This window comes from Rattus norvegicus, chromosome X, assembly GCF_021556685.1.
Source record: "Rattus norvegicus strain SHRSP/BbbUtx chromosome X, alternate assembly SHRSP_T2T, whole genome shotgun sequence".
NCBI classification, from domain to species: Eukaryota; Metazoa; Chordata; class Mammalia; order Rodentia; family Muridae; genus Rattus; species Rattus norvegicus.
The window spans coordinates 154,681,385-154,706,214 of record NC_141554.1 but is presented as its reverse complement, the minus strand read 5'-3'; the positions used below and the strand labels follow the sequence as shown (position 1 = coordinate 154,706,214).

Below are 24,830 nucleotides of genomic sequence, written 5' to 3'. Positions count from 1 at the left end.
AGACCCAGAAGCTTTCCAACCAATTATTTATTGTTGTTACTCTTTGTTGTATATCAGGATTAGATAATAAAAATTATCTAATCTTATTGTTGAAAATACAACATACACTGGGTACAGGACAAGATGGAACTGCGCTTCATGACTTGTCAACTAGCAATCATAGTGTTAAAAGGTGTCAAGAAGTCTGGAGATAGAGGACAGAGTACAAAGAGAAGTATCATTAGTAATCTTATCCAGCAAACTTTGAGGCATATTTTCTTACTGCTGAAATAGTAGTGCAACTGTCATAGGTATGGCCATCACTTTATGATTGAGTTTGTGGTCTAATATACTTCATACTTTAAACCTGGTTTGTAATCTTAAGGTAATTTTTAAGTATAATACAAAAATATATGACTGTATAAGTAACAGGTCCTCTTAGAGGATGTATTTCAATTGTTTCACTAAACGAACATGTAACCAAACTGTCTCCTAAATATTTATGTTTATATTTATAGTATAGTGCTACTGTGAACCTGAATCTAGAAAATTTTGTTTTTGATTGCATGCTATATTTAATGCATAGGCTTGTAACTGTTGTGAATTCTAAGAATAAGTGATGGTTAAGCATTTAGTCTTAAAATAGACATCTAAAAAATTCAATCTAAGGCCCAGGAGGCATCCTAGAAGAGAAGCCAAAAAGATTATAAGAATCATAGGAAAGAGAAGAAAGAGGCTTACATAACACTATCTTCTGGATGTAGCATAGCCATCACATTTACCAGCACATAGTAGATGTGGTTACTTATAGAAGGCCCACACAAAGATAAAGACATAGGGTAGAAATAGGAATATTTGGAAAGTATTTGAGCCAGTAAGAGCAGAAAAGGTAAAAATTTGGGCCATAGAAAGGTGAATATGATTTTAATACAGTCTATAGATGTATATAATTGTCAAAATAAAAATAATGTAAAATTAAATTAAAAAAAGAACAAGAAATACATTTTAGATTGGCTATTAGGATTCGGTTTTTATACCTCAAATGTTACTACTTTTCCAAGACAACACTAATTATTTGCTTATTTCTCTACATTGTCTCTCTCAGCAGTTACATCTTATTTGATACTTAAGCAATCCATCATGATTAGTAGAAAATCTGTCATCTTTCTTTTCTGTATAATACAGTCACCACTACATGGTCAGGTCAACATGCCCTTATCAAATGGCTCACTTGAGAAAATTCAGCAAAAGAAAGAGATCATTGGCTCACTAATCAAAAGGCACATTGCACCTAAGAGATGTGAGAGTGTAAGACAATGCATGGCTTTTATGCATTGTGTATTCATTGATCATAAACTAAAACTTGTTTACAGGCTTTTCTCTGTATAACTCTAAGGAAGATTCCTTTCACAAAATTAAATTGATTTCACAGACATCAATCATACGACTCCATGTTATCAATCTGTTTTATTTTTTTCTAAGGTGCTCACTCCACTGTCTCAGTATAAATCCCAAATTATAGTAAATATTTTTGTTTTAAGGAAAATTTTGGAGCCAATTCTACTGGCAGCTGGTGTGCAATTTATATTTAGCCATCTTTGTTGCCATAAATGTATCTGTGAAAGAGGTAGTAACAAAATCAGCTATATAACACTGCATATTATCCTTGTATCAAATACAACATATTGTATATTATTACTATTATTATGAAAATATAGGTAGGAAAATTAATCTTACATACATCAAGTAAAAATGTCTCAATTTTCACAGACAGTAACAAGAGTTAGGATTAGTTCACTCTTTAGTACAACATCTACCTTCTTGCCACAGTGCTGGAATAGTTGTTTATTTCAAACTCATTTGAAATCAGTAGTATTCCTTCTTTGACTTAGTGTTTTCTAATGACTTTGTACTGGAAAATAACTGAATTTATATTTTAACATGTAAAATGTTGTTTTAATTTGTGTAGTAAAGATCAAATCAAGTTTAATAGTGCATGTACCACCTCAACACATGTATTATTTAATTGTAGTGACAATATTCAAGCAGTTTTTAGCCATTTTTATGTAAATCTAAAACCACTGATTTCATAGAAGTTGATAGAGTATGAGCTATGAGGTGCTAGGGGGAAGCTGAGAAAAAAATAATGAGAAAAGATTGGTCAATGAGGACAAATTTAGACAAGAACAAGAAGTTTAAGTATTTTGTACTTCACACTAGAGTGGAATTGGTTAGCAGTAAAATCAGTGTGTAAGTAACTTAATTTTTGTAGAGAATGAAGATATGAGTGAATATATTGTTTGGCATGGACAAAGAGATGTCAATGACTGAAATGACTCAGTGCCATAGGAATGATGAGGTTCAGTGGAATGATAAATAAAGCCTTCCTCTTGTCCAAGTGAATACATTAACAGTAACTGAAGAAAATACCCACCATCACCTTTCTCCTTCTCCTATCAATGTTAATGGCCTGAAGACTGTTCTCCTATAGAGACAGCTCCTGTGAATATTATTTATATCTAAAAATTAAGATGAATAATTTAGCTTAGTACCAGGAACAAACTCTGTGGAAGTCAATTTTTACAAATATTCTTCCCTACCTTTCCTGCTTCCCTAGTAAAACATGACGCCCTTTTGATTACAGCAGTGCAATTCATTACTACTTTAACCCATGGAAAGGCTGTAAATTAGCAAATATTGGTGTTCTCTTAAGCACCCAAACCATTGACAGGCATAGAAAACTTTTCGGAACAATTTTCCTTGCAACTGTAACAAAAACCTTTATGTAGGAAATATGTTTTTGCCTCCATTTACTGACAGTTTAGGCTATATCTGCATTTTTCATGTATTTAATAGCTATACAGCCTTATATTTTGCCTCAATTTTTGTATTATTAAGTATTGATACTCCTCCTACCTGTCCTTCTGAACAGGATCTCCTTCACTACATATGGCTACTAAAATTAAGTAAAGAAATATGCACTCCACTTTCAGATAAAGTATTTCTTGTTGAAGAAATCCTCAAGTAGGTTAAATATGAACTTTGAGATGCACACATAGACGTCAGAAATTGGACTCTCAGGTAAAGCTTCTTGGACTGAATGTATAAAGATTGAATGACATTGGCTTCAAATCTCATCTTGGAAAAATGAGGTCAAAGTATATGGCTTGTCAGGCAAAACAAGCTACCTTGCCCTTTCGGAAACAGATATTTTGTTAAGTGTATAGATAATTTTAGTATCACCTTATGGGATATAAATACAATTGTCAATAAATAAATATTTAGCCTGAATACATTCTTACTTTTAATGAGTCTAGCATGATAATATTTTAATAGTTTCATTCAATGAGTGAAAATATTGTTTTCATTTTAAGAGGGGACAAGGAGTTGATTATCTACAAAATAAGAAATATGTTGGTATTGTTTTAACTGATTCTCAAAAACTAAGCAAAAGGTACAAGTCTTCAAAAGTCACATTCTAGGTGTTTCAGGACAGTCAGAGCTACACAGAGATGTCTCTTTTACTTGATCTTGGGACGCTTTTCCTCCTACTGGGTTACATTGCCCAGTTTGAGGATTTGTGCTCAGTCTTATTGTATTTTGTTATACCAAGGTCCATTGATATCCCTGGTTGACTTGCTGTCTTCTAAAGGGAAACCAAACAGCAAACAGCAATAGAGGGAAGAGGATGGGGTGTGTGGGTGTGGGGGATTGAGAGGAGTGGGTGAAGAATAGTCTACAATCTGGATCTGTTCTGTGAGAGAATAAATAAAAAGAAAACAAACAAATTATGTCCTGTAATACAATGACTTAAGGGCTGGGTAGAAGCTCCTCTTTTTTTTTTTTTTTTTTTTTTTACTTTTTTTTCAAACCTAAAATAAATGATACACTCTCCAAAAACACTTTTAGAAGAAAGTACATTTATTATTCAGGTGAAGTTTAAAGGGATGCTCTAATAAGCTGTGGTTAAAAGAAGTACAAGTAAAAATGAGAATTGTTTTCACTTATTAACTATTACAGAAAGAACAATAAGAGAAATATGCTTTTATGTGTTAGAGAATGTTTACTAAACATAAAATTCTAAATTTTTAATTATTTTATTTTAGACATAAAAGGGCAATCATGTATACTTTGGCTTATTTTCATCTATTACATCATTGTTGATATTGTTCATCCTATGACAGGATTCAGTGTTGGAAGATACACCCCTAAAAGAATAAGTATTTTTTTTAAAGAAAGTAGGACAGTTTCATGGAAGTGTAAACCAATTGAGCTCTTTCCTCTCCCAAGTTGTGTTTACCAAAATATTTCTTCTTGGCAATAGTAACACTAAGATAGCCTCCATAGTTCAAAATCTTTAGGTGTTTGACTATGTAACTCATGTTCTCACAGAATATAAAGAAGTACTATGAATAATACCCAAACCTCTATTTGAAGTTTAAGACTGTCCAGAAAAAAGACTAATTATCCAAAAGTATTTCAACTTGCTCATTTTATTTTCATATGTGTAGAACTTTATTTCATAGACATTGGGTTCACAATATTATGGGATATGTAGCAGACACACAAATATTGGTGGTTTAAGAACCATATAATGCAACTTCAATATTGTAGGGAAGCACAAAACGAATATAAAGACAAATTACATACTGTTCCAAGGATTTAACAAAAATGGCAAATGCCATACCTTTAGAAACTTGGAGCAAGTTATTTGTAATTTCAGTAAACAATATTTATTCTTGTCTAAACCCTCTATTATTGTGTTGATTTTACTTTTTGATTGTCAAAATCATTTATTAATTTTTTAATGTGAATCAGCTTGTTGTAAAGAAACACACATTTATTTTTTTCTTCACAAAATTTAGGATTAAGTTGTCGCATTTTCTGATATTCTATTGAGATTTTTTTAGTAATATCTTGGTATTCTTTTGATCCTGGGGAAAATCCCTTCCTTTCTGAATCTAGGTCAATGATTGGTGTACATGAAATCTGTATCTTATCATACATGGCCTGATATTCACTGTAATCTGCCCGGAATTCATCCTCATAATACTGACGTTGGTCAGAGGAAACTATTATGGAATAATTAGACAAATACTCTGGAGTCCCACATGTAGTAACAAACTTTCCAGAATCAGCAAAAGCTTTTTTAACTTCTTTGTTGGAATTTGACTCCATAATTTCGTCTTGTTTGTTAAAATCAATCTTCGGTATTTCCTTCATGCTGGTAATGTAATTTGGGATGGTTGTTTTGCGCTTTGCAAATGCACATTTGAACTTCTCGGGCATAAAATGTTGCATTTCATTCGGCATTGAATGCTTTTTTTGAACAGAAGCACAGGATGAGGTTTCTGAAGATGTGCATTTATTCATCTCTCTTTCAATTGTGCTGCCATCATGGTGGATGCTGTCACATGTGTATTGACTCTCAGATCTTTCTGGAGCACAGGAAATATTACTATTGGATTTGATGAGCAGTGGTGAATTCGAAATTGGCAGGTGAGAGTTAGGCAGTGGTAAAGTAACATATTTGGTAGGAGCTGCAGAGCATGGCAGAATCATAGACTTCTCACTGCTTACATAGCCGTTTGATGCTAACTGCACAGCAGATTTAGGGGAACAGAGTCCTCCTTTGTTTTTAATTAAAGTATCAATATCAGATAAATGAAGAAAATGATCCTTTGAGGATGATGTATCATCTGTTTTAGAAATTACAGATGTTTCTTTGCTATGGGTGACCTCGGTAGCATTGTGAAATGGATGCAGTTTTCTGGAAAGTACCAAATCCAGTGACTGCTTGTCTTCCTTATTATAACCAGGCCAATCTCTCTGGACCTCTTTGAAGATACTGTCCTTTAAAGTATACGACAAAGTAGTGGCATTCAGATTAGCCACCTGCAGCAGAATTTTTCCAAGAAAATTGGAGTCATTTATTTTGATACCATCTTTTTGCAATTGAACAAGAAGTTCTGATTTCTTGTAGTCTTTCAGTGCCAGTAGGTGAATCACCCTATCCCTAAATGACCGCATATGGATACCATTAATCATACGTGACTTTCGGATGGCATATGCAGGATTGAGGGGGCTTGTTTTTTTCCTCTCAGGTGCTTGATCAGGAACAAAATGAGGCACTTTTTGAGCTGATACTTTTTTCTGTACATATGATTTTCTAATGTTCTTCCATGTGTTGCTGGATTTCTCTTCTGCTTCTGTCATTCTCTCTGGAGTCATCTGAACAGACATCCCAGATCTACTTACTGTCGTTTTGTCTTGAATTGATTGCAGGCAATTGAATGGTGGGCGAGAGTTTGAGATATTTGGTTGGGGGTTTCCAATTTTCTCTTGTTGGCTATCATTACTCATACTAGATAATTGAAAGTTAAAGGCTTTTATGTCTGTAGATGAATGGGTTGGTGTGATTTTGTTAAGCTGTTGAAATCCTTGAAACTGAGAAACTTGAGAAGGGGATGGATGCTTATTGCTCTGGTACAGAGGACTTGCCTGGAAGATTGACCTTGAAATCCCCATAGGCAGCCTACTGACATTGACTAGCCCTGGGTCTATGTTGTCGGCCTCCGTCACAGGCATCTGTCCTTCTGGGTGCATGATTTTTCCTGTTCCTTTTCCTCCAAAGGCAGCCACATAGTCATATCTGTAAAGATTAAAGTTTGAAAGAAAAAAATTATTTTAATTCCCTTAGCATATATGAAATAATACTTTTGTTTATAACAATATACTTATAAAAGATTTTTATTGCAGTTGAACAAATAAGAGAAATAGTTGCCTGAGGAAAATTTGAAGAAGGTAAATTTGTTTGTAAAAAAAAGTCTTTGATTTACCTTTCATCTTTATAGCTTTTCTTCAGGAGAATCTTTTGCCTTAAACTGAAAATTATGTGTTACTTCCTCATTCTATACGTAAAAAGTATCTCTTCCTCAGAAACTCAAGTAAAAGTGGTTGATAGTGGAATCCAGAGGATCTACAAATTATAGGAAAAGGTTTCTCTGTGACATGATTAAATCAAGTTTATGCTACACTTAGTCTCTTCTGCAAGAAATACTTTGAGTATTTGTGGAATTGAAGCAGCAAGGGGAAAAAGTCAAGTAACATATAAAGGCAGACCTATCAGAATTACACCAGAATTATCACCAGAGACTAGGAAAGCATGAAGATCCTGGGCAGATGTCATGTAGACACTAAGAGAACACAAATGCTAGCCCAGGCTACAATATCCAGCAAAACTCTAAATTAATATATGGAGAAACCAAGATATTCCATGACAAAACCAAATTTAAACAATATCTTTCCACATAGCCAGCCCTACAAAGGATAATAAAGAGTAAAACTCCAACACAAGGAAAGAAACTACCCTAGAAAAATCAATAAAGTATCTCCTTGCAAAAAACACAAAAGAAGAGAGACACACAAACAATTCCACTGCTAACAACAAAAATAACAGGAAACAACAGTCACTATTCCTTAATATATCTAAACATCAATGGACTCAATTCCCCAACAAAAAGACTAACAGACTGGATACATAAGGGGACCCAGCATTTTGCTGCATACAAGAAATACATCTCAGAGACAAAGACAGACACTATCTCAGAGGAAAAGTCTGGAAAACAACTTGCCAACCAAATGGTACAAAGAAACAAGCTGGAGTAGCATTTCTAATCTTGAATAAGATCAACTGTCAACCAACAGTTGTCAAAAAAGATAAGGAAGGACACTTCATACTCAGAAAAGTAAAAATCTAACAAGATGAACTCTCATTCCAAATATCTATGCTCCAAATTCAAGGTCACCTGCATTCATAAAAGAAACCTTACTAAATCTCAAAGCACACATTTTACCTCACACAATAATAGTAAGAGATTTCAACACCCCATTCTCATCAAAGAAATCATTGAAACAGAAAGTAAACAGAGACATAGAAGAACTAATAGAAATTATGAGCCAAATGCATTTAACGGATATTTATAGAATATTTTATCCTAAAGCAAAAGAATATACCTTCTCAGCACCTCATGGTACCTGCTCTAAAATTGACCATATAATCGGTCACAAAAATGGCCTCAACAGATACAAAAAGGATGAAATAATCCCATGCATCCTATCAGATCACCATGGACTAAAGCTGGTCTTCCATACCAACAATAACAACAGAATGCCCACATATACATGGAAGTTGAACAAAACTCTACTCAATGATAACTTGGTCAAAGAAGAAATAATGAAAGAAATTAAAGACTCCTTAGAATTTAATGAAAATTAAGGCACAGCATACCCAAATTTATGGGACACAATGAAAGCAGTGCTAAGAGGAAAAGTCATAGCTCTGACTAACTCCAAAATGAAACTGGAGAGAGCATACATAAGCAGCTTGATAGCACACCTTAAAGTTCTACAACAAAAAGAAGCAAATATACCCAAGAGGAGTAGAAGGCAGGAAATAATCAAACTCAGGGCTGAAATCAACCAGTCAAAACAAAACCATGAGCTGGTTCATTGAGAAAATCAACAAGATAGATAAACCCTTAGCCAGACTAAACAGAGTGAACAGAGAGTATATCCAAATTAACAAAATCAGAAGTGAAATGGGAAACAAAACAACAGAATCTGAGGAAATTGAAAAAACCATCAGATCCTACTACATAAGCCTATTTTCAACAAAACTGGAAAATCTGAATGAAATGGACAATTTTCTAGACAAATACCAGGTACCAAAGTTAAATCAGGAAAAAATAAACCATCTAAACCACTCCATAACTGCTAAAGAAATAGAAGCAATTGTTAAAAGTCACCCAACCAAAAGAGCCCAGGACCAGATATGTTTAGTGTGAAATTCTATCAGACGCTCATAAAAAACCTGATATCAATACAGTCCAAAATATTCCACAAAGTAGAACAGAAAGAACAATAACCAATTCCTTCTGTGAAGCCACAATTATGCTTATACCTAAACCACACGAAGACCCAACAAAGAAAGGACTTCAGACTAATTCCCCTTATGAATATCAATGCAGAAATACTCAATAAAATGATCACAAACTGAATCCAAGATCACATCGAAATGATCGCCCATTATGAGCAAGTAGGCTTCATCCATGGATGCAGGGATGGCTCCATATATGGAACTCTATTAGTGTAATCCACTATGAAAACAAATGCAAAGCAAAAAAACCACATGACATTTCATTAGATGCTGAGAAAGCATTTGACAAAATTCAACACACTTACATGATAAAAGTCCTGGAAAGATGAGAAATACAAAGTCCATACTTAAACATACTAAAAGAAACATAGAGCAAATCACAAGACATTAAACTAAATGGAGAGAAACTTGAAGCAATCCCAGTAAAATCAGGGACTAAACAAGGCAGCCCACTCTCTCCTTACTTATTCAATATAATACTTGAAGTCCTAGCCAGAGCAATCAAACAACAAAGGGAGGTGAAAGGGATATAAATTGGAAAGGAAGAAGTCAAAATATCACTATTTTCAGATGATATGATAGTATACTTAAGTGATCCCAAAAGCCCAGTTAACAAGTTCAGTAAAGTGTCTGGGTATAAAATTAACTCAAATAAATCAGTAGTCAAAGGATAAACAGGCTGAGAAAAAAATTAGGGAAATGATACCCTTCATAATAGTCACGAATAACATAAAACACCTTGATGTAACCAAGAAAGTGAAAGATCTGTATGACAAGAACTTTAAGTCTCTGAAGAAAGAAATTGAAGATCTCAGTACATGAAAAGACCTCCCATGCACATGGATTGACAAGATCAATACAGTAAAAATGTCCATTTTGCCAAAAGTTATCTACAGATTCAATGCAATCCCCACCAAAATTCCAACTCAGTTCCTCATAGAGTCAGAAAAAGCAATTTGAAAATTTATTTGGAATAAGATAAAACCCAGGAAAGTGAAAACTAATCTCCATGTTAAAGGAATGGATACAGAAAATATAGTACAACTACACAACGCATTACGACTCAGCTATTAAAAATGACTTTATGAATTTCATAGGCAAATGGATGGATCTAGAAAATATCATCCTGAGAGAGGTAACCCAATCACAATAAAACACACATGCAATGCACTTACTGATAATTAGATATTAATCAAAAATTCTAATTACCCAAGATACAATTCACAGACCACATGTAGCTCAAGAAGGACAACCAAATTGCAGATGCTTCAGTCCTTCTTAAAAGCAGAACAAAAATATTCATAGGAGGAGATATGAAGACAAAGTTTGGAGCAGAGACTGAAGGAATGGCCATTCAGAGCCTGCTCCACCTGGTGAACCAGCCCATTTACATACAGCCACCAAACCCAGACAATATTGCTGATGCCAAGAAGTACATGTTGACAGTAGCCTGATATAGCTGTCTCCTGAGAGTCTCTGCCAGAGCATGACAAATACAGATGCAAATGCTCACAGCCAACCTTTGAACTGAGAATGGGGTCTCTGTTGGAGGAATTAGAGAAAGGCTTGAAGGACCTGTAGGGTCTTGCAACCCCATAAGAACAACAATGTCAACCAACCAGAGCTTCCAGGGACTAAACAACTGCACAAGGTCTACACATGAACAGATCCATGGCTCTATCTGCTGCATATGTAGCAGAGGATGTCCTTGTTGGGCACCAGTGGGAGGAGGAGCCCATGTTCCTACCAAGGCTGGAATCCCCAGTGTAGGGGAATGTCAGTGTGGCAAAGTGGGAAGGGGTGGTATTTGGTGAGGGGGAACTCCCTTAAAGAAGAAGGGAATAACATTTGAAATGTAAATAAAAAATATCCAATAATAAATGAAAAATTAAACCAGCAAATAAAAAAATAAAATAAAATAAAACTTAGCCTATCAACGGAGCTTACTTGAGGCCATATAATTTATATTATTAGTAATAGATAAAAAAGAATTTAGAGGTGCTTATTTTTAATTCTTAATTCTCCATACATCACTAATAAGGGGAACTGTTTTGCTTACTTTTTCTTCTATCAGTCTTTTACTTGATATTGTTTTTTCTCTCTATTGCTCTTTTCCATTATTCTTTCTTGCATTATTCCTCATCTTTATTTAGACTGTTCATGCAACCATTCTACTCTAAGATAGTGTCCTAACACTCACACTCACTATGGAATTCTCTTTTCATTGTCTTATATAGAGTATCTGGAATCAGATTACATTTGCTTATTTGTTTCATGTAAGTTAATTTGACCAGGATATGAATTTAATAAGGGATTGGGTTTTGTCATTTTTTTACATTGCTTTGACTCTAGAATCTAGAGTTATCCCTCAAAGATATAAGAAGGCAATTCTTTAACAAATTAATGTCAATTATATTCCCTATTAAGTCTTACTCTTCATAAGCTTACTCTGCTAAATTTCTGTTCAATATTAGAAATCTAGCTCAAAGTTAAGTTCATTTGTAAAATCTATCTCTCATCAAAAAGAATTATTTCCTTCATTATTATCTCAGAGAATATTGTAAAATTTTTATTAAATATAGCACATGTTATATCATTATCATTTACATTTTTGTAGTTCTACTAGTCTATAACCTTTAGAATCATAAAACCTAATTTATGTTCAATTTTATTGACCCTTGACTTTTTGTCCCTAATGTGTACTTTTTAATCAATAGGTGCATATGAATGGTAATTTTTAAATGTCAAGAGAATGACTAGTAGTACTTTATGCATTTCTTAAGCCAAAGATGTAGTAGTAGCATATTAACAAGTATATGAGTTTATTAGTGTCAGAGAAATGCTTCATTCCTCCTTGATCTTTTCCAAGCTCCCATAACTTCACAATACACTTCTATAAATAAAGGAATGAAATGCCTGATGCAGAGGTAAAATAAAACCAGCGCAATGCAGAGGTACACTCAGAAATATCATGACTTCATACATACATAAATATTATTTCATACTTGATGAAGATCCTTAGTGAATATATACAGAAATGAGTTGTATTTCCTGTACTTATGTCTAAAATCTTTTAGATATTAAAAACATATCCCACTTATTTCCAGAAAAAAACAAGATGTCTTCTGGAAAAATAAAATAAAACAAGATTGGAAGAGAGTCATTTTGTGACAAAATATAAAATTTTATATAAATAAAAAACTTGAATATGGACAATTCCAGACCTCCAAGAAGAAAATGAACAATATATGTATCTCAGTTCAAAATTACCACATATCTTTAGTATAATTTTAATAAAAATCTCCACAAGGACTTTATTTCAGTCTACCAAAACTGTTCTGAGAACTAAAAGAATTTGCAAATGATAATGAGAGTGGAGAGCTTTTTTACCTAATAATAGAACATAACCCAGCAATAATTAACAAAATGAGGAATTAGGAGACAGTCCAAATAGATGACAATGTGCAAAGTGCCAGAACTTACTAGAGGATAAACAAAACTATTATCATCAATGGATACATGGTAGATTATTAGAGAAGGCTTACTAAATTCAACTTATAAACATTTTAGCAAAGATATCACATTAAAATTTTCCTTTATAATGTGGGTATATTCTGTATATATCGTAAGTTAAATATAAAATTATATTATATGACAACAAAGGACTTTATATTTCAAAGGGTGCTGTAATTATGTAAAATATATATCTTGCTATATAAAATTGTTTTTCATATAGTGAATACTCAAGTTTCATTTCATCAACCATCGAAACTTGCTACCAAATTATAAAAAGGCAAAAAATGACAAGAATTATATAACAAAATTTTGAGTTGTGAAGAATTGACTTATTTGCACAGATCTTAATGCTAATTATTCAAATTATTGAACATATTTCTAACAAACTCCTCATTAATCTGGTGGCAAAAATGTTGTTGCAGGAATGGTGGAGCCACCTCTATGGAAATTCTGGGGGTCGTGTAGCTGCAAAAGCATCTCCTGCATGAGGACCTAGTTGAGGACTGCCCAAGAGACAAAGGAATCCTGGTGCAGAAAATGCTAGCCAATTGGGAACTGGTTTAGAAGAGATGCTTTATTGGGGCCAAGGGCACACAGATAGAGGGTATTAAAGGAGTTTGCAGCAGTGCTCAGAGAGAGGATTTCTCACCTGTTCCTGGAAGTTGACTCTGTGCCAACTCACCTCCAACCCCCAAGTGCAGGTCAGGTCAGGCAGCAAGTAGTCCAGGGCACAGGGAACAAAATATATTTTTAAAATATATAAAAATTTGTCATTATTGAAGATGTCTACTTTGTCACATTGTTACTAATACATTAAATGTGTATCTCCAAAGGGATTGTGAGAGTGAAAAAGAAAAACATAAAAAATGTCCCTGTGCACATGTTTAAAGGACCTTAAATAATTTCCAGTATCACATGAAAGTTTTATCTAGATACCATTTTGTGTCTGACGAGAACCTTCTTTCTGATTCACAGGCTGTATCTAGATAGTTTGTGCTAGGATATCAAAAAGTGCATAAGGATCTATTTGGAGCTCCCTTTATAAGAACACTAATATAATTTATAAGGACTCATTGTGTTCTGGAGCAGTGAGAATGACAAAACTTTGTTCATCAATCCAACTTATGTACTATGAAACATGTACCAACATTTGTATAACACTAGCTTCCAGTTTGACAGTATCTCAAAACATAGCTTTGATCATTATAGACACCCTGTGTAAACTAACAAGACCACTGATACCCAAACATTGAGCAATTTTATGTGTGAAAGGAGGAGACATTTGTAGCAGGTGTCTAGTTATCACTTGTATCCATTATATAGCACATGTTCTGTTTTCAGAGTCAAAGAAAGAACTTCACAAACACAAGTTCAAACAACTGTTGTTAATTTTCAACACCCTTGATATCTAACTAAATTTAGAAATAGGTCTACATTTTTCTTACCTGTCCATTGATCTTTGTCACCATCTAGGTTATGAGCTTTCTGGAGCACTATATTTTCTGTGGTGTGCCTTCACACTGCTCTTAAAGTTCTTTGCTCTGTAACTAACAACATATCCATGCTTCTAGAACTCTGACACCACAATCACTAATCTCCAAAGTTCTCTATCTTAAAGTAACATTCTCCATCTTAAGGTAAAACTTCAGTTTCCTTAAGAATACAACTTTCCTACAGCCCTATCAATCAGTGTTTTTATTGCTGTTTTATTTTACGTGTGTAGGTGCTTTGCCTCTATGTATGTCTATACACTACTTGCATACCTGGTACCCTTTGAGGCTGGAATATAGTCAGATTTCCTAGAACTGAAGTTGTAAGTAGTTGGGAGCCAAAGTTTTGGTCTAGAGAATTGAACTGGCGTCCTCTAGAAGAGGATCCTTCTCTCTTAACCATTCAGCCATCATCTCAACCCAATATAGATTTTGTCTTGTTTAAAGGTTTTTATAAATCAGCTTGGGTGTCTTAGCTGGAGCTGCTGTACCAATCACAGATTAGGTGGTTTATAAATAACAAAAATCTGTAGGTAAGAATGTGTAGAAGTTAAGCCCCACAGACTCTATTTTGTTCTTTCTCTTGGGCAATTTTGTGCCTGTGGCCTAGAACTGGAATTTGTTCTATGGTCACTGCTATCTCATGACTTTCCACAACAACTCAGTGCCTTGATTTAATACCTGAGAATCCTCCAGGCTGAAATAGTATAGTTATAGTTAATTCTACCCAAGTGTGACTCCTGACCACACTATATATAGTACCAACAAAATGTACTGGTTAGTTTTTATTGTCACCTTGATGTAAGCTTGACAAACCTAGGAAGACAGGAAGTCAATTGAGGAATTACCTAAATCAGATTTTCCAATGGGTGTAACTGTAGGGCATTTTCTTGATTATAAACTGATGTAGGAGTGTCCAGCTCAATCTTTTTTTTCTCACTTTTATTAAATTGGGTATTTCTTATTTACATTTCAAATGTTAGTCCCTTTCCCAGTTTCCAGTCCATCAGCCCTCCAACCCCTCCCCCTCCACTTCAATATGGATGTTCCCCTCCTCATCCACTCCTCATTACCATGCCACCCAACAATCCCCTACACTGGAGGTCCAAACTTGGAAAGACAAAGGGTTTCCCTTTCCACTGGTGCCCCAACAAGGCTATTCACTGCTACATATAAAGTTGGAGCCCAGGGTCCATCCATGTATAACCTTTGAGTAGTGGGTTAGTCCCTGGAAGCTCTAGTTGGTTGGCATTGTTGTTCTTATGGGGTCGCAAGCCCCTTCAGCTCCTTCAGACCTTACTCTAATTCATCCAATGTGGGTCCCATTCTCAGTTTAGTGGTTTGCTGCTGGCATTCGCCTCTGTATTTGACATGTTCTGGCTGCGTCTCTGAGGAAAGATCAATATCTGGTTCCTGTCAGTATGCACTTCTTAGCTTCATCCAGCTTATCTAGTTTTGGAGGCTGTATATGTATGGGCCAAATGTGGGGCAGGCTCTGAATTGTCATTCCTTCAGTCTCTGCTCCGAACTTTGCCTCCCAATCCCCTCCTATGGATATTTTTGTTCCCCTTTTAAAGGAGGAGTGAAGCATCCACATTTTGATCATCCTTCTTGAGTTTCATGTGGTCTGTGCATCTTGGGTAATTTGAGCATTTGGGCTAATATCTACTTATCAATGAGAGCATACCATGTGTGTTTTTCTGTGATTGGGTTACCTCACTCAGGGTGACATTTCCTAGTTCCATCCATTTGCCTATGAATTCCATGAAATCATTGGTTTTGATAGCTGAGTAGTACTCCACTGTGTAGATGTACTAGGTTTTCTTTATCTATTCCTTTGTTGAAGGGCATTTGGGTTCATTCCAGCTTGTGGCTATTATAAATAAGGCAGCAATGAACATGGTGGAGTATGTGTCTTTGCTAAATGTTGGAGCATCTTTTGGGTATATGCCCAGGAGTGGTATAGCTGGGTCCTCAGGTAGTGTAATGTCCAATTTTCTGAGGAACCTCCAGACTGATTTCCAGAGTGGCTGTACCAGTTTGCAATCCCACCAACAATGGAGGAGTGTTCCTCTTTCTCCACATCCTCACCAGCATCTGCTGTCATCAGAGTTTTTGATCTTAGCCCTTCTGACTGGTATGAGGTAGAATCTCAGGTTTATTTGATTTGCATTTCCCTGATGACTAAGGATGTTGAACATTTCTTTAGGTGTTTCTCAGCCATTTGATATTCCTCAACTGTGAACTCTTTGTTTAGCTCTGTACCCCATATTTAATAGGGTTATTTTGGCTCTCTGGAGGCTAACTTCGTGAGTTCTTTGTATATTTTGGATATTAGCCCTCTATCGGATGTATGATTGGTAAAGATCTTTTCCCAGTCTGTTGATTGCCGTTTTTTCCTAATGTCAGTCTTTTGCCTTGCAGAAGCTTTGTAGTTTTATGAAGTCCCATTTGTCGATTTTTGATCTCAGAGCATAAGCCATTGGTGTTTTGTTCAGAAAATTTTCCCCAGTGCCCATGTGTTTGAGACTCTTCCCCACTTTTTCTTCTATTAGTTTTAGTGTATCTGGTTTTATATGGAGGTCCTTGATCCACTTGGAATTGAGCTTTGTACATGTTGATAAGAATGGATCAATTTGCATTCTTCTATATGCTGACCTGCAGTTGAACCAGCACCATTTCTTGAAAATGCTCTTTCTTCCATTGGATGGTTTTAGCTCCTTTGTCAAAGATCAAGCAAACATAGGTGTGTGGGTTCACTTCTGGGTCTTCAATTCTCTTCCACTGATCTATCTGCCTGTCTCTGTACCAATACCATACAGTTTTAATGACTATTGCTCTGTAATACTGTTTGAAGTCAGGGATGATGATTTCCCCCAGAAGTTTTTTTCTTTCTATCTGTAAAGAATTGTGTAGGAATTTTGATGGGGCTTGCATTGAATCTGTAGATTGCTTTTGGCAAAATGGCGATCTTTACTATATTTATCCTGCCAAACCTTGAGCATGGAAGATCTTTAAATCTTCTGAGATCTTTCTCAATTTCTTTCTACAGAGACTTGAAGTTCTTATCACACAGATCTTTCACTTGCTTGGTTAGAGTCACAACAAGATATTTTATATTATTTGGAACTATTGCGAAGGGTGTCGTTTCCTTAATTTCTTTATCAGCCTATTTATCTTTTGAGTAGAGGAAGGCTACTGATTTGTTTGAGTTAATTTTATACCCAGACATTTGCTGAAATTGTTTATCAGGTTAAGTTGTTCTCTGGTGGAACTTTTGGGGTCACTTAAGTACACTATCATATCATCTGCAAATAGTGATATTTTGATTTCTTCCCTTCCAATTTGTATCCCTTTGACCTCCTTTCGCTGTCTGATTGCATTGGCTAGAATTTTGAGTACTATATTGAATAAGTAGGGAGAGAGTGGGCAGCCTTGTCTAGTCCCAGAATTTAGTGGGATTGTTTCAAGTTTCTCTCCATTTAGTTTTATGTTAGCTAGTGGTTTGCTGTATATTGTTTTTACTATGTTTAGACATGAGCCTGGAATTCCTCATCTTTCCAGGACTTTTATCATGAAGGGGTGTTGAATTTTGTCAAATGCCTTCTCAGCATCTAATAAATTGATCATGTGGTTCTTATCTTTGAGTTTGTTTATGTAGTAGATTACATTGATTGATTTTCATATATTAAACCATCCCTGTATCCCTTGGATGAAGCCTACTTGATCATGATGGATGATCGTTTAGATGTGTTCTTGGATTCAGTTTGCAAGAATTTTATTGAGTATTTTTGTGTCAATATTCATAAGGGAAATTGGTCTGAAGTTCTCTTTCTTTGTTGGGTCTTTGTGTTGTTTCTGTATAAGAGTAATTGTAGCTTCATAGAAGGAATTTGGTAGTGCTCTGTCTGTTTCAATTTTGTAGGATAGTTTGGACAGTATTGATATGGTGTCTTCTATGAAGGTCTAATAGAATTCTGCACTGAACCCATCTGGACCTGGGCTCTTTTTGGTTGGGAGACTTTTAATAACTGCTTCTATTTCTTTAGGAGTTATGGGGTTGTTTAGATGGTTTATTTGTTCCTGATTTAACTTTGGTACCTTGTATCTGTCTAGAAAATTGTCCATTTCCCCCAGATTTCCCAGTTTTGTTGAATATAGGCTTTCGTAGTAGGATCTAATGATTTTTTTAATTTCTTCAGATTCTGTTGTTATGTCTCCCTTTTCATTTCTGACTTTGTTAATTTGGATATGCTCTCTGTGCCCTCCAGTTAGTCTGGCTAAGGCTTTATCTATCTTGTTGAGTTTCTCAAAGAACCAGCTTCTGGTTTTCTTGATTCTTTGTATAGATCTTTTTGTTTCAACTGGTTGATTTCAGTCCTGAATTTGATTATTTCCTGCCTTCTGCTACTCTTGGGTATATTTGCTTCTTTTTGTTCTGGAGGTTTTAGGTGTTCTGTCAAGCTGCTAATGTATGCTCTCTCCAGTTTCTTTTTGGAGGCACTCAGAGCTATGAGATTTCCTCTTAGCACTGATTTCATTGTATCCTATAAATTTGGGTATGCTGTGTCTTCATTTTCCTTAAATTGTAAAATGTCTTTAATTTCTTTCTTTATTTCTTCCTTGATGAAGTTATCATTGAGTAGAGTGTTGTTTAACTTCCATGTATATGTGGGCTTTCCATCATTTTTTTGTTTATTTTGTTTTGTTTTGTTTTTGTTTTTGTTGTTATTTTATGTTATTGAAGACCAGCCTTAGTCCATGGTGATCTAATAGGATGCATGGGATTATTTCAATCTCCTTGTATTTATTAAGGTCTGTTTTATGACCAATTATATAGTCATTTTTGGAGAAGGTACTATGAGGTACTGAGAAAAAGGTGTATTCTTTTGTTTTCAGATGAAATGTTCTATAAATACCTGGTTAAATCCATTTATTTCATAACTTCTTTTAGTTTCTCTATGTCTCTGTTAATTTTTTCCTATGATGTGTCCTTTGATGAGAGTGTGGTGTTGAAATATGCTACTATTATTGTATGAGTTGCAATGTGTGCTTTGAGGTTGAGTAAGGTTTCTTTTATGAATGTAGGTGCCATTGCATTTGGAGCATAGATACTCAGGTTTGAGAGTCCATCTTTGGGATTTTTTCCTTTGATGTATATGAAGTGTCCTTCCTTATCTTTTTTGATATCTTTTGGTTGAAAGTCGATTTTATTGAGATTAGAATGGCTACTCCAGTTTGTTTCTTTGGACCATTTGCTTTGAACATTGTTTCCAGTCTTTTTACTCTGAGGTAGTGTCTCTATTGGTCTCTGATGTGTGTTTCCTGTATGAAGCAAAATACTGGGTCCTCTTTTTGTATCCAGTCTGTTAATCTCTGTCTTTTTAATGGGGAATTGAGTCCATTCATGTTAAGAGATATTAAGGAATAATAATTGTTATTTTTTTTGTTAGAGGTGGAATTATGTTTGTGTGTCTCTCTACTTTTGGTTTCATTGCAAGATTACTTTCTGGCTTTTTCTATGATCTTGTCTTCTTTGTGTTGGTGTTTTGCATCTATTATCCTTTGTAGGGCTGGATTCATAGAAAGATATTTTGTAAATTTGTTTTTGTCATGGAGTATCTTGGTTTCTCCATACATGGCAATTTAGAGTTTTGCTGGATATAGTAGCCTGGACTGCCATTTGTGCTCTCTTAGTATCTGTATGACATCTACCCAAAATCTTCTGGCTTTCATAGTCTCTGTGGAGAAGTCTATTGTAATGCTGATAGGTCTGCCTTTATATGTTACTTGACCTCTTGCCTTTATTCCTTTTAATAGTCTTTCTTTGTTTTGTGCGTTTGGTGTTTTGAGTATTATGTGACAGGAGAAATTTCTTTTCTGATCCAATCTTTTTGGAGTTCTGTAGGCTTCTTGTATGTTTATGGACATCTCTTTCTTTAGATTAGGGAAGTTTTCTTCTATGATTTTGTTGAAGATATTTACTGGTCCTTTAGTTGGTCGTCTTCACTCTCTTCTACACCTATTATCCTTAGGTTTAATCTTCTCAGTGTGTCCTTTATTTTCTGGATGTTTTGGCTTAGGTGCTTTTTGCATTTTACATTATCTTTGATGGTTGTGTCAATGTTTTCTATGGTTTCTTCTGCCCCTTAGATTCTTTTTTCTATCTCGTGTATTCTGTTGGTGATGCTTGCACCTGATCTCTTTCCTTGGGACCTTCTTGTACCTTGACTCCTGATCTCTTTCATAGGTTTTCTATCTCCATGGTTTTCTTCCTTTGTGCTTCCTTTATTGCTTCTATTTCCTGTTTTATATCCTGGAATTTTTTTTTAAATTCCTTCACCTGTTTGGTTGTATTTTCCTTTAATTCTTTAAGGGATTTTTGTGTTTCCTCTTCAACAGCTTCTACTTGTTTACTTGTGTTTTCCTGTATTTCTTTAAGGGAGTTATTTATGTCCTTCTTAAAGTCGTCTTTCACCATCATAAGATGTGATTTTAAATCAAAATCTTTCTTTTCCGGTGTGCTTGGATATCCAGTATTTACTTTGGTGGGAGAACTGGGCTCTGATGATGTCAAGTAGTTTTGGTTTCTGTTGCTTAGTTTCCTGTGCTTGCCTCATGCCATCAGGTTTACTCTGATGTTAGCTTGTTTTGCTGTCTCTGACAGTGGCTTGACCCTCCTGTAGGCCTCTATGTCAGCACTCCTGTAGACTTGTTTTCTTTCAGCCATATCTAGGAGTAGACAGCAGCTCCTGGGTCTATGTGACCAGAAGCCTCCAGGTGGGTGGTTTGAGGCAGAAGAGTTGGTCTTACCTCTGCTTTCAGATATTTAGGTTCTCCTGTATACTGGCTTTCAGCTCTAGGCACAGGTAGAAATCCAAAGTGTCGTGCCCCTGTCTGCTCCTAGGTTCCTGTGCCCATAGGATAAAGAGGGCTCTAGGCGGGTTGGTTAGGGAATGTGGGCAGAAGTAGTTGTCACTCCTGATGTCTCAGGATTGTTCAAACTTCTTAGGGTCTACCTCTCTCCTCTACGGGAATTGGATTCAGGAAGCTGTGGGACTGGTTCAGTTCAGTTCTGTGCACAGGTAGAAACCAGCAGGTTCCTGCTGCCAACTGCTCTTTTATTCCTGTATCCAGAGGCAACTAGGCAGGTTCCTATTGGGCCAGGAATATGAACAGAAGTGACAATCTCCTCTGAGATCTCAGGATTGTCTGCATCTCTGAGGGTTTAGCTCTCTCCTCCTGGGGATTTGCTTACAGGGAGCTGTGGGAATGTTTCAGTTCAGTTTCAGGAACAGCCAGAAACCAGAAGTATCCTGTCCAAGACAACTTCTGCCTTTTTGTGCCCTGAGGAAACCAGGCAGGTTGCTTAGAGCAGAAAAGTTGATTTTACCTCTGCTATCAGATGTGTAGGCACTCCTGGTGACTGGATTTCAGCTCTTGATGGAGGCAAAAACCCAAATGGTCTTTCCCCTGCCGGCTCCTAGGACCCTGTGCCCAAGGGCACAGACGGCACTAAGCCGATTAGGTTGGAAACGTGGGATGGGGAACATTTTCATATATCCCCATGAGTGTTTTGATCAAAAGTGCCATGAGACTCATTTTATCTACTGATTAGTATTTCACGGGGCCTCTCATGTCAAATCTGCATTTAGTGGACATTGTATCTGTTTGAAAACTATGCATTTATTACTTTCAGGAACCCAAGGCATAAAAATTCATAAAATGTTCAAGGGCACTAATATTAGTCCCTTATATATTCAAAATGAACACTGAAGTTAATACATTTGTAAGAATCTTGTCAAGAATTTAGAGAAAATTTAAATAAATGCCAAATTATATTCAAACAGTATCCTAATTGCAGTTATTCAATACTTTTATTACCATTTTAAAAGAACTTAATAATGACAATACAAAAACATAACTGATGGAATTCTAGAACAAAAGGAAGCTTCTATTCAGCCATTAAAAATTAAAAGAGGCTTCTTAAAAGTATATTTGTAACTTTAAAATAAAAGAGTAAAAAAATAGTTGAGAAAGTATATGGTTAACACACAAAAGTGCTTCAAATCTCAATATAGCACCAAAATTTTTGGTTTACCTACATATTCATGAGAATACATTTCAATATTATACAAAACATCAAAAACACTCTATCTTGATGCCAGCATTATAATATGAATTTTCAACCTGTCTGTTCTCACTATCTCCCTAGAAGTCAAAAAGCTACTAAGGAAGAACATAGCTTTAATAATTAACATGAGTGTCTTTTGATATTCCAATTTACAGTAATCATAATTATCTCCTGATTGATAACACTTTATAAACCAATAGAAAATGCTTTACTTAGTAAATGGAATTGTCAAGAGAATGTTTTCTTAAAATTTTTTCTGGACACTATTTTTGAGATTGTAACTACAGTATGGAAGGTTTTACTAATCACTTTGTATCTACATGGAGTGAAATGGGAGAGTAGATGATGGTATTATAAACAATTCAGAGAAAGTTTTGGTTAAAAACAGAAATGTATTTAATTAAGCAGGAATTCTTAGAAATCATGATCAAATCACTACTTAATCTAATCAAATTTCATAATATTCTTATTTTTCTGGATTTCTCAGAACGCCCACCAAAGGTTATAGACTCTTTAACAACATCCCAAGTGTCAAGCATGGAAATCATCCATTTGATGGTCAAGGGAATCCAAAAAAAAAAACTCCCAAAACATACAGTTTATCACTATTGCCCTTGGTGGCCTCTCAGAGGTTGATCTAAGTCAATATTGTAGAAGACACTGTATTTCAAACACAAACCTTAAAGAGTACCTGATCTGATCCGAAAGCCTCTCTGGGGACTAGTTTTCTTTCTTTTTTTTTATTTATTTTTTATTTTTTATTTTTTATTAACTTGAGTATTTCTTATATACATTTCGAGTGTTATTCCCTTTCCCGGTTTCCGGGCAAACATCCCCCTCCCCCCTCCCCTTCCTTATGGGTGTTCCCCTCCCAACCCTCCCCCCATTGCCGCCCTCCCCCCATAGACTAGTTCACTGGGGGTTCAGTCTTAGCAGGACCCAGGGCTTTCCCTTCCACTGGTGCTCTTACTAGGATATTCATTGCTACCTATGGGGTCAGAGTCCAGGGTCAGTCCATGTATAGTCTTTAGGTAGTGGCTTAGCCCCTGGAAGCTCTGGTTGCTTGGCATTGTTGTACTTTTGGGGTCTCGAGCCCCTTCAAGCTCTTCCAGTTCTTTCTCTGATTCCTTCAATAGGGGACCTATTCTCAGTTCAGTGGTTTGCTGCTGGCATTCGCCTCTATATTTGCTGTACTACCAGAAGATGTATACAAACTGCCAAGGGAGGGAAGCAAATGACAGTCCTACCTCTGTTGCCTATACTCTCATGGTAACCAATGGCTGTCAGTTGAACTTAAATGCCTGCTCAACAGAAGGAATGCCATATCTGTAAGGCAAGACAACAACCAATGGTTTGTGAGGTCACAGATCTCAGAATAAGATAAATGCCCACTCTTTAATAAACTAGTATAATCCCTTCCTGCATTCTAAATATTTACTCTTATATCTGCACCTTACAAAGAAAGCTTTCTGATACTGGTCTTGGCAAACATTTAACTATTTATTTGTGAGTATGACAAAAGCACAATCAAAAATATGTGACAACATCATAAACTAAAAACAAATTTTACACAACTAAGTATATGATTAAAAGAGTAGAAGACAACTTACAGAAGAGGACAAAATATTTGTGAGTTATGTATCTGGTAAATTATTCACATTCAAAGTATATAAAAATGAAATAAAGTTATATGTATCAGTTTAAAAATAAAGAAAGAAAGAAAGAAAGAAAGAAAGAAAGAAAGAAAGAAAGGACTAGAATGGACATTCTCCTAAGGATATCCAGTGGATAGGCATGGCCCCCAGTTGAGGAATGGGGCCATCCACCCACCTCAAAAATACTAATCCAGAATTCCTGTTGTCAAAAGGAAATGCAGGGACAAAGAGTGGAGCAGAAACTGAAGGAAAGGCCATTGAGAGACTGCTAGGAATCCATCCTATTTGCTGACACAAAACCCAGACACTATTGCTGTTGCCAAGAAGTGCTTACTGACAGGAGACTGGTATAACTGTCCTCTGAGAGGCTCTGCCAGAACTGGACCAATTCAGATGCAGACACTCACAGCCAACCATTGAACAGAGTGTGGGGCCCACAATGTGGAAGTTAGGGCAAGGACTGTAGGAGCTGAAGGAGTTTGCAACCTCATGGGAAGAACAACATCAAGCAACAAGACCCTCCCCCAATTCTACTAGGGACAAAACCATCAACCAAAGAGTACACAAGGAGTACCCATTGCTCCAGCTGGATATTTAGCAAAATATTGCCTTATCTAGCTTGGGGAGGGGAGCCCCTTGGTCCTGTGGAGGCTTGATAACCCAGGATAGGTGACCACTAGGTTGCTGAGGCAGGAGTGGCTAGGAGTAGGGGAGCACCCTCAGAGAGGTAAGGGGAAGAAGGAGGAGATAGGGGACTTATGGATGGGAAACTGGAAAGGCAGATAACTTTTGAAATGTAAATAAATAAAAAACCAATAAAAAGGAATAAAATAAACAAAAAAATGAGAGTTATACTGTAATTTGCAAGAGTATGCATTTTTGGAGGATATTATTCTAACTGAAGCAATTTACACAAGAAATACCTTATGATGTCACTAACATTTCTATGTGAAATTAACAAAGCCAATTTCATTAAATCAGAGTAAAATGGCATGGATATGCTGTGTTAGCAAGGAGATATTGATCAAAAGATAAATCTTGGCAATAAGATAAATTCTGGTGATTTAATGTAGAACAGTATTACTACAATTAATAATCTTGTATTATTTGTTGGAATA

The 24,830-nt window shown here is 35.7% G+C and overlaps 1 protein-coding gene across 1 annotated transcript; it reads right to left on the bottom strand.

Moving 5' to 3' along the window:
• Window positions 1-4,454: 4,454 nt before the first annotated feature.
• Ell2l1 (elongation factor for RNA polymerase II 2 like 1) lies at window positions 4,455-13,986 on the bottom strand. The gene is made up of 2 exons (XM_087601252.1): window positions 13,879-13,986; window positions 4,455-6,631 (listed from the first exon to the last, which is right to left on the bottom strand). The coding sequence occupies exons 1-2, from the start codon at window positions 13,884-13,886 to the stop codon at window positions 4,735-4,737; spliced, it is 1,905 nt and encodes a 634-aa protein (XP_087457378.1). The 5' UTR covers window positions 13,887-13,986; the 3' UTR covers window positions 4,455-4,734.
• Between the last annotated feature and the right edge of the window lie 10,844 nt (window positions 13,987-24,830).